Source organism: Oratosquilla oratoria, chromosome 9 (genome assembly GCF_046742065.1).
Source record: "Oratosquilla oratoria isolate Oo_2021 chromosome 9, ASM4674206v1, whole genome shotgun sequence".
In the NCBI taxonomy this organism is placed as follows: Eukaryota; Metazoa; Arthropoda; class Malacostraca; order Stomatopoda; family Squillidae; genus Oratosquilla; species Oratosquilla oratoria.
The window spans coordinates 5,458,495-5,469,215 of record NC_134785.1 but is presented as its reverse complement, the minus strand read 5'-3'; the positions used below and the strand labels follow the sequence as shown (position 1 = coordinate 5,469,215).

General features: G+C 42.8%; 1 protein-coding gene across 1 annotated transcript in view; it reads right to left on the bottom strand.

Moving 5' to 3' along the window:
- Positions 1–3,841: 3,841 nt before the first annotated feature.
- The window catches only part of LOC143028141 (fatty acid-binding protein-like), a 42,196-nt gene continuing 35,316 nt past the window's right edge, over positions 3,842–10,721 (bottom strand). The window contains exons 2-4 of the mRNA XM_076189812.1: positions 9,004–9,176; positions 5,975–6,079; positions 3,842–3,968 (exon numbers count right to left, since the gene is read on the bottom strand). Coding sequence (XP_076045927.1) covers positions 3,918–3,968; positions 5,975–6,079; positions 9,004–9,176 — 329 coding nt within the window. The 3' untranslated portion in view covers positions 3,842–3,917. The remainder of the gene's footprint in view (positions 3,969–5,974; positions 6,080–9,003; positions 9,177–10,721) is intronic.

Genomic DNA, 10,721 nt, shown 5'->3' with positions numbered 1-10,721 from the left:
TGGGATCGGGGGAAAGCTGTTCATGGCAGTCAAGAGTATTTATGAGAGTAGTATCCTGTGTTAGAATTAGAAATGGAGAGAGCAAGTGGTTTGAAGTAAAGGTGGGGCTGCACTAGGGATGTGTTATGTCGCTATGGCTGTTCAATGTGCACATGGATTGGGTAGTGCGGAAGGTAAACGCGAGGGTAATGGGCAGGGAAGTGGAAATGGTTAAAATGGAGAAAAGTGGGAGGTGAGCCAGTTGTTTGCTGACGACACTACGCTTGTGACAGGGAAAGAGGGGAGATTAAGGGAGTTAGTGACGAAGTTTGGGAAGGTATGTGATAGGAGAAAGTTATAGATAAATGTGGGTGAAAGTAAGGTGATGAGATGTACCAGGGGAGAGGATGGCAGAGAGTTAGAAGTCTTAAAGGAAAGAAGGTGGAGGAACTGGATAGATTTAGATATTTGGGGTCCTATGTAACAGGAAAGGGAGGAGTGGAGGTAAATTATAGATTGAGAGAAGCAAGTAAGTACCTAGGGGATTAGAAAGTGTAACGAGAAATAGGTATTTGGGAATGGATGCAAAGAGATTATATGAAGGGGTGATTGTGCCGACAGCACTGCATGAGGTAGAGACTTGGAATTTAAGAGAGGCAGAGAGGAAAAGTTTGAATGTGTTTGAGATGAAATATCTGAGAAGTATGGTAGGGGTTACAAGGTTGGATAGAATGAGAAACGAAGAGGCAAGGAGGAGAGCGGGGGTGGAAAAGATGGCAGATAGGACTGATGAAAGATTGTGATGGTTTGGCCACATGGAAAAAATAAGTGAAAAATATTAGTAAAAGAGGTGTTGAAGGCAGAGGCGGGTGGAGTGAACTTGAGGAGACGACCGAGGATAAGATGGATTGATGGAGTGAAAGAGGGATTGAGCAAAAGGGGAATGACTGTTGAGCAAGGAAGGGAGAAGGTTGTGTATAGGTGATACTGTGATGCAAGGAAGGGGGAGTTAGGGAGTGCTTATGTGTGAATGATATTTTGACGCAGCGCGAAAGGATTTCTCCCCGTATCCTCTTTTTATGCATGAGAGGACGGAGAAAGACGGGGTCATCGATTAAGTGAAGCTGCCTTGCTGTGAATGTGCTGTGTCTTGTTGCACCGTTTTTGATCCAGGGCAGTGGGCGGGATACAGGGATGATCTGTCATCCATGAGGAACTAAAATGAGAGGGAGGAAAGGGTGGTAGATGGGAGTAGAAAGGGTTGGAATGGGTTTATGACTTATCTTGGCTACCTCCTTGGTAAGATGGAAAAAGCTTTGGTATATAGATAGGATAGTAATGCATATACCAAGGTTTTTTCCTTGACAAGGGAGGTAGCCAAAGTCAAAAGCATAAATCCACTCCTACCCATTTCATCTCCACATATTCCACTCCCATTCACCATCCCTCCCTCTTTTCTTGGCTCCTGGATGACGGGTCATCCCTGCATCTCGCCCACTGCGATTGGTCAGAAGCAATGTAGCAAGACACAGCATATCCACAACAAGGCCAGTTCATTTAATCGGCGACCCCCACTCTCCGTCTCTTCATGCAGAAAATATCATTCACACATACTCCTTCACTCACCCCACCTCCACCCGCTTTCTTCCATGCATCAAAGCATCATCCATACACAACCATTCTCCAATCATCTGCCTTCCCCCTTCCTTCCTCAACAGACATCCCTTTTCTTTCCCAGTGCCACCTTTATCCCATCCATCCATCTTATCCTTGGTCGCCCCCTCATGTTTACTCCTTCCAACTCCGCCTTCAAGACCTCTTTTACTAATATTTACTCGTTATTTCCATTTGTCCAAACCATCACAATACTCTTCTATCAACCCTATCTCCCGTTCCACCCCTGCTCTCCTCCTCACCTCATCGTTTCTCACTCTATCCAGCCTTGTAACCCCTATCATACTTCTTAGCTATTTCATTTTAAACACATTTAAACTCTTCCTCTCTTATGTTCCATGTTTATGCTCCCATACAGTGCTGTCGGCACAATCTCTCCTTCATACAATCTCTTTAGCATCTATTGTCAAATGTCTATTTCTCATTACACTTTATAATCCCCCTAAAATACTCTGCCCATCTTCCTCTTACTGGTGTCTCTTCCATTATCATCTCTCCATCTGCATCTGTTACCTTTTCTCTATTTGGTTCAACTCCTCTTCCTCACTTAATTCTCTTCCAAAACATATTTTTATCACTTTCAAAATTTTCTGTCGTACTCTTATCCCATTTCACTTTTCATTTTTGCCTCCTTTATCTTATGCTTTAATTCTCTTTTCTTTGTACCTCTCATATTATTCTCTCATTTTGTAACCAATTTGTGAAAGTTTGTTTCTTTTCTTCTACAACCTTCTTTGCTTCATCATCCCACCACTCGCTACCCTTCTCTTTCCTCCCGTCCTTGTTTCACACACCTTTGCACGCCTTATGACTCCCTCCTCGAAACATCCCCATTCCACCTCCACTCCTAGTTCTCCTCTATCCTTCACTCCCTCCCACTCTTCTATCAGCTTCTTCTTGTACTCCTTTTCTTTCTCGTTTAAGCAGTTTACTCTATGCACCTTCCTACCTTGTCCTTTTCCTCTTTATCTATCCTCCACTCTCAACTTAGCTTCCACCTAAAAAATTATCTGATATTTCCCCACTCTCCTCTTAGAACATGTACATCCAAAATTCCTCCTACTTTTCTTCTGGTTACCACTATATAGTCCATTAAAGCCCTACCTACCACCCCCTCCCATGTGTACTTATGCTCGACTTTCTTCCTAAACACTGTATTTGCTATCATCAACTCTTTCTAGACACGCCTCCGCTTTCCTCTCTCCACTACAATTTTTTTTTCCTGAAACTCCACACTTTCCAACCGCTCCGTGTATTGGTTCATCTCCTACCCTAGCATTGAGATCTCCCAAAACCACTACATTGACATCTCTAAGCCCTTTATGCACTCATTGAAGTCTATCCAAAAAGCCTCCCTTTCCTCTACACTCTTCTCACTTACAAAAACCTATATTTCCCTTCATCCACATAAACCTTGAAGAAACCTCCTTCCACTCTACCACACGTTCACCTATCTCTTCACTTACTAGCATAGCCACCCCTTCTCTCCCTCGTCCTCTCTTCACTCCTGAGATCCTCCCAAACTCAAACTCGCTATTGCCTTTCAATTTAGTTTCACTCAGTGCCAACACATCCATCTTCTCACAAACATACTACCTATCCCCTTTTACTCTCATCTGTACCACATCCAAGCACATTGAAAGACCCAAACCTTAGGGTTCTGGTTGGAAAAGTCCTGGAACCTCTAATGCCTTTTTTTTTTCTCCTCTGTAGCCCCTTTGGGACTACAGAGAGTAGGATGCCTAGTCCCTACCTATTTTGTCACCTTTTACGACTCAAATGGGAACATTCGGTGGCAGTATTCTTCTTAGCTACCACAGGGTTCGGCGAAAAAGAAAACGAATCTCCAGAGAAGTGGTACAGGACAGTATTAAGGGTGAGAGGACAGCATAACAGAGGGACAGTCACAATATATTAAAGTAGCATAATTTCTTTATGAATAGAGATGCCCTCTATCGCCGACAAAATGATGTGCGGTCTCTGGTCCGTAGGGGCGCCCCATATAGACCCTAAAATATCAGCTGCATGCTACTGAACAGCTTTTAACCCCACAATGGCATGCAGCCAATACCCCAGACGAGGATAACAATAATAATAAAATGCAGCATAACTTATTATACCAATGCCAGAGTATTGATGAAAAATATAGATTTTCATTAAATTAGGTACATTCGCAAAAAAACACATATATTTTAGCATATTTTATTAAATGTTCTTAATCATGTGCAGATGCCAGTAAGGGGAGAGGGGTGTATGGAAGATACCTAAACGCGCTTGTACACTCTCTTGGAAGTTACACCGTCGCATGTGCATTCCTGAAAAGTTAAAATAATAATATTAGTTACTTAAATCGTTGGAAAAAATACGTTGTACAGATAAATACGGGGAGACGAAGGGAAGGAAACATGGGACTCTGGAAGAACCTCCACGGGAAGAGTAAAATACCATTCCGACTTACGGCTGGTTTCGACTTACGCCTCGAGAATAACGCAAGTCGAGGCCGATCAAGTTTTGTTACTCTTCAAATAAAGGATCTTCAAAAACCCCGTGTTTCCTTCCCCTCGTCTAGCCAAAACGTTTAAAGGTTAAATGGCACCCCGAAAAAAACCATCGCATCTAAATAGATTAATATCTATATACCAAGGGCTTCTTCCCATTTATAAGGGAGGTCTAAGTCAAAAGGCACACACCCACTCCCATACTCAACCTTTGTTTCCCTTTTATCTTAGCTCTTGGTGGATGGAGGGTCATCCCTGTCTCCTGCCCACTGCTCGGGTCGGAAGCAATGCAGCAAGATATAGCATATCCACAGCAGAGGCCGCTTCACTTACACGTGACCAACCCTCACCCCCAACCCACCCCCGTCATCTGGAAAACAGATGATATGGTTTACCATCACATACTCCTGCCATCGGAAGGCTAGGACGGTGCCCCTTACAGAAGACTTTGTAGCGTGGAATTTAATGAACCATGCCCTTGGTTCAACTTCGCCGGTGGAAGAATTCGAACCACCATCACCTCGACCTTCGCCGCAAGTAACGACGCCCTAACCCGCTCAGCCAGCTGGGTCAAAATTCCATCCATACACAACCATTCTCCACTTATCCCTATCCCCCGCCTTCTCCCTTTCTTGCTCAACAAGTCCATCCTCTTCTTTTTTTCTGATCTCTTGAACTGTGATAAGCGGGTATTGTGTGTACCGCTTTTCCTAAATGGGAGAAGATACTACCCGCATGGTTGACAGAATACAGAAAGAAAAAATAGAGGAAAAGGGAGAGAAAAATAAGAAACATAAGGTGAAGGATGAGAAAGAAGAGAAAAAAGAACGAGGAAAAAGAACGAGGAAAAAGAAAAAGAAAGAAGAAAAAAGACGAAGAAGAAAAACCAGTGGACAGAACTTTTTCCCAGTCTCGGTCTATTTCGAACTTCCTTGAGGGACATCAAAGCACCAGGACAAATCTAAAGGCCTAAGAAAGGCACCGACCACGGCATTCTCCTCTGGCGGTGCCCGCATGGCCCAATTCTCCACAAATCAAACAGTCACGAAGATGATCACCCAGACCGAGTTGGAACCCACATAAGGAAATCCGATCCGGGATAAATTGAGCCACAATCCGAGTAGAACCCTTTCCCATCCCGGAGCTAGGAATTCTAAAATTATCTAAGCGAAGTCTTTTTCTAGTTATCCAAACTCACAACAGTTGACGAGAATCGGCCCATTATGGAGTGTCTGACTACGAACAAAATAGTATGAACCAAGAGCGGGATTCTCGGTGCGCGACTGTTACTGTTACTTGTGGTTTCTTATACTCCTTTCGTTCAGGTCGTAACATTCAGTGAACAGATGGATCTTCAGCTTTTTAAACATCGTTTTACTGTTCGTCTTTCAGTCCGTAACACCCCGAGCGCGCGCAACACACAAATGTCCGCCACTACTGCCCGCCTCAAAATGGCCTTTCAGCAAGATACTATTTACATTATATACAAAGTACTCTTCTTGTTTTTAACTATGAACCCTCCAAACAGCTACAAGATCCTACAACCTCCTTCTCTACATGTTCTAAAAAATCAAAACCTTAACTGAATCAGAACTTCTGGAACCATAAACCTGATTAGACGTTTCGTTGTGAACACTTAATACAGCTACAAAAATCTACTTTCAAACTCTAAAGATTCAATGTTACATTCAAACTGGCCATAAGGACAAGTATCTCCTTCCCTACAAAGTCTAAACATAACAAACCCAACTGGATTTTAGTGTTGTAGTGGTTCGAAGAACCACAAATCTGAATGAACAGGAACAAAAATGACAAACACTTACCATGACCATCTGGTCTTCGCTGAACTCTCTTATGTAGATCACATCTTTGCCCTTATCCGTCTTCTGGGTCTGTGTCAGCTTGTTGCCCTCAAGAGTGAAGGTTGTCTGCAATAGTGGAAAGATTTAAAGTAGGGGGGGTGAAAGGAGAACACAGAATAGGGCTTGATAAGTTTTTATATATCTAACATTTCGAGAGGGAAACAATGGGTGATGGACGGGAGTGGAATGGATGGGGGTGGGAGAGTGCCTTGGCTGGCTATCCTTTACATGGGGGAAGAGGCCGTATATAGATAGAAATGTTGATTAATTCGTGTTGTGAGTGCTTTAGCAGTCTGACCAACATAAAACTGATGTTGGTCAGACTGCTAAAGCACTCACAACACGAATAGATAGAATATTTCGGGTATACACATCCGTCTTCAGAGGTACTACTGAAGTCTGACCAAATATGGGCTTTTATACAGTTCATCTAGCTGGCCGCCGTACATCTCGCCCCCATCAGAAATTTACCTTACGAAGACAGGAAACCTTAACTTACACTCTCTGTAAAGACGCAGAGTGTGTGGTGATCTAATAGAGGTATTTGAATGGTACAAGGGCTTTATCAAGGGTAATGCAGACAAGGTCATCGTATTAAGATAGCAGGGCAGAACTCGTAGTGATGAATTTAAGTTGGACATATTTAAGTTTAAGCAAATAGGCAAGAACTGGTTTACCAATAGTGGCAAATAGACTTAGGAATAGACTAGATAACTCTATGGATGGGGATGATAGGTGGTAATGGACATGGAACTGCCTAGTGTAGGCCTTATGGTCCCTTGCAGTTTCCTCCATTCTTATGTTCCTTTTACCCCTACTTTATATCTATCAATGTGGACTACTCTAAAAAGAAGAAAGATTAACTCTGCTGCGACTCTGCAGTAGGGAACAGAGACACCAGGTAAGTGTGGAATGTAACAGTGGTGTTAGAATCGTTTCACACGTATTGACTTTCCACCGTGTCTATGGACGGTTTCAAACGTCACGACCACGTGTGAAAGCGTCCATAGACACTCATGCTTACTTGAGAGCACGACGAAAGGTCGAGACGTGTGAAAGGAGCTAATGGACAGAATGCCTACAACGAGGGGGGTGGTCAACCTGAGGAACGCTTTCCCATAGCGATACGTCAGGGGTACATCACGTTGCTACGCACTGAACGGACAAGCAAGACAAACATAATTCGGTTTAACGTCGCGAACTCCCCCTATCAGGAAGCCAGGACGGTGCCCCTAACAGAGGGCTTTGTAGCGTGGAATTTTGATAAAACATGCCCTTGGTCCAACTCGCTGCCGTCACCACGACCTCCGCCGCAAGAAGTGACACTCTAACCACTCGGCAAACGAGGTAAACAACTTTATAATCATTTAATATATATCGCATATTTGCATCCGCTATATTGGCTACGTTATTTTATTTTATTTTTTTCACTTACAAAGACAATGGGCACATTGTTCACACTAACAATGCTCAAAAGGTTACGTGGGAAGAAAAAGGTTAAAAACCCCTGTACAAGGATAGAAACACTGCGTGGAAATATTAAATAACCTAATAGATAGCTATTACTATCATTATGGTTCAATTGTATAATCCTCGCCCAAACTCATGCTTGGGGGGGGGGGGGGACGGAGATTGTACAATTGAGTGTTGCTGGGGTGGGCATTCTACAATGCCTCGTGATACATAACCTAACCTATGCTGGGGTGAAGATTCTACATTTGATCAGTGTGTCTGTGGGTGGAAATACTACAAATGATCCATTATCATTACCACGGTTTTAATTCCGTATAAGAGGGTTGCTGTGCAAAGCACGAACGCTGAAGGATAGACTGCTGTCTCATGTTTGGGTGCGAAAGTCAACAATGAATTTCATTAAATCATTGTCGAGGCCCGGCACAGGGTATTATCAAATCCCGCCAATTCACGGTTGGCTTTCAGGATTTCATGAAGGCTAGATAATGACTGGTTGATGATACGAGTTCTTTAACAAGCAACATTTGACATATTGCTTGTGGTGACTAGCCTTGGTTGTCCAAACAACAAAGAAAATACGGAGAGAAAGTGGGGTAATGGATGTGTGGTGTGTGTGTGTGTGTGTGTGTGTGTGTGTGCGTGTGTGTGTGTGTGTGTGTGTGTGTGTGTGTGTGTGTGTGCGTGTCTGTGTGCGTTTGACGTACGTGTGTGTGCGTGCGTGCGTTTGACGTGTGTGTGCGTGCGTGCGTGCGTTTGACGTGTGCGTGCGTGCGTTTGACGTGTGTGTGTGTGTTAGACGTGTGTGTGTGTGTGTGTGTGTGTTAGGTGTGTGTGTTAGACGTGTGTGAGCGCATACCTACTGAACGCACAGGCAAAGTCAGCATATCTATATCAAATGTGAATTATACGAAAGTGCTTGGGAATTTCGTGTAGATAAACATTCATGTGTCTGTGTGTACACACACACACATTATATACAAGATTCTTTTCTTTTTTTTAATTATAAACACTACAAACAGCCACAAGATCCTTCTGCCTCCTCCTCTACAAGTTCTAAAAAATCAAAACCTTAACTGAATCAGAACTTCTGGGGATTTCTAGAGCCATAAACCTGGTTAGACGTTTCGTTGTGAACACTTAAAACAGCTACAAAATTCTACTTTCAAATTCTAAAGATTCAATGTTACATTCAAATTGGTTATAAGGACCAAGTATCTCCCCTACAAATTTTAACATCACAAACCTAACTCGATGGCGCTGTGGTAGCGTTCGCGGCCGCCACTACGGCGGTCCGGGCTCGAATTTCGCCCAGAGCTAAAATCATTTCAGTATCGCTGAGCTGCGAGTCGTTTCTCCAACTCTCGTGGGCGGGGAGTTGGGTGTGCATGCAAGGTCACAGCATTACCAATAGATCGGTCATATATGAGCTCTGAGCTCTCTTCCAAGAGGAAAATAGCTGTTGATCACGAGTCCAACACGTGATCCAATACCATGGTGAAGACACACACAAGACCTACCTTGCACTCTCTTCCGTCGAAGGTGGTCTCGTCGAACTCTTCGTTCAACTTGAAGGAGATCTCCGAGTTCTTCAAGGTTGTCGAAGTCTTGAGGTGGTACTCGCCGTCCTTCTCAGTCAGTTCAACCGTCGGCTTGGAGGTGTTCCCCAGCTTCCTCATCACCATGCCCACACCTGACAAAAGAACAATCTTCTTAAAACGAATCTAGATAAATAAACGGAAATAAAAACAAGACGAGTTATGGTCAATGAAGACTGAAAGGATCCTGCGGGTAGGTTTCAGATATTATAATTATATACTTTTTAATTAGTTTTTGTTATTTTATTATATTATATATATATATACTTTTTTTTTGGGGGGAGGGGTGTCGTTGTCGTTGATTTAGGTGCCATCGCCACGGCCACAGGACCAACCGCTCAATTAGGTGACCCTTACAGAGGACTTTGTAGCATGAATTTTAATTAAACATGCCCTTGGTCCAACTCGCTAGCGGCATAATTTCGACCTGCCGTCATCTCGACCTACGCCGCAAATAGCGACACTCTGACCTGATCATTTTTTATTTTTCTTCCCTTACCAGACAGAAGTTTCTCAGCTGAATAAAATCGCCTGTTGTCTGTCAAAACAAAATTTCTAAATGCCTAAATCTATGATCTTGACCGTGAAATGGTTAAAGACACAAGAAAGATGAAATCTGGAACAAGACCGAAATCGGGGGGTCACAAATAGACTTGGATCTCTCGGATTCAGATTCCGAAAACCTTATCTACGGTAATCCTTGAAATTACCTCTGGTTACAAAGGTAATCCTGGGAATTACCTAAAGGTATTAATTATAGGAATTATTTACGGATATTCATGCTAACGGGGAAAAAGTTTCCATGACAATACAGCGGACGACAGCGGCACGAAATTGGCAACAAGGACACAAGTGCCAATGAAACTGAAGTCAACAACAATGGAATATATATGTTATATATATATATATATATATATATATATATATATACATATATATATACACAACATTAGGCTACCCCGAAGAGGTGGAGCCTGGGGTGGCGAAGGCAACATTTTAGGTTTGTAAAAGAAAGTGGATATAGTACAACTCAGAAACGCCCATCTTTCTCCTTCAAGTTGGAATAAATCTTCCAATCACAAAAGAACACGCGACTCTAGTCCGTAGGGGTGGGATTTGTGTGTGATAACCATTCGACGCCACCGAGATTCAGTACCGATACATGTCGCAGGCAGTTACTATCAGTTCTTATCTCTTATCAGTTCTTAGCTGTCTTCACTAGAGGCTCCAGAATTTCTCTTGTGACGGTTGTAACTGTCATATTAATAGCGCGAACTTTGGTCATATTAGTCTTAGGTACGATTAGACACCCCAGACTAAGCTTGGTCCTTTATCTTATCTCCCTCACCGATTATGATTATGGATATCTTGACAATCTGTACTCGTCGAAGCGGTCTTACACTTGTTTTTATTTACAATCGATTCTATTTTATTACTTTGTTTACCTATTATTTATAATTCATCTATTTTATCTCGTATATTTATCTATCTGGGAGTTTCCTACAATAGACTGACACTATTGAAACCTTTGGTCAAATCATTTTCGGTGTCATTTTCGATACTTGCCTAGAGATGGCGTACGTGTCTATTATATACAAGTTCCTCCCTGCAGTTAACCTCCCATTCCCTGTTATCCTTTA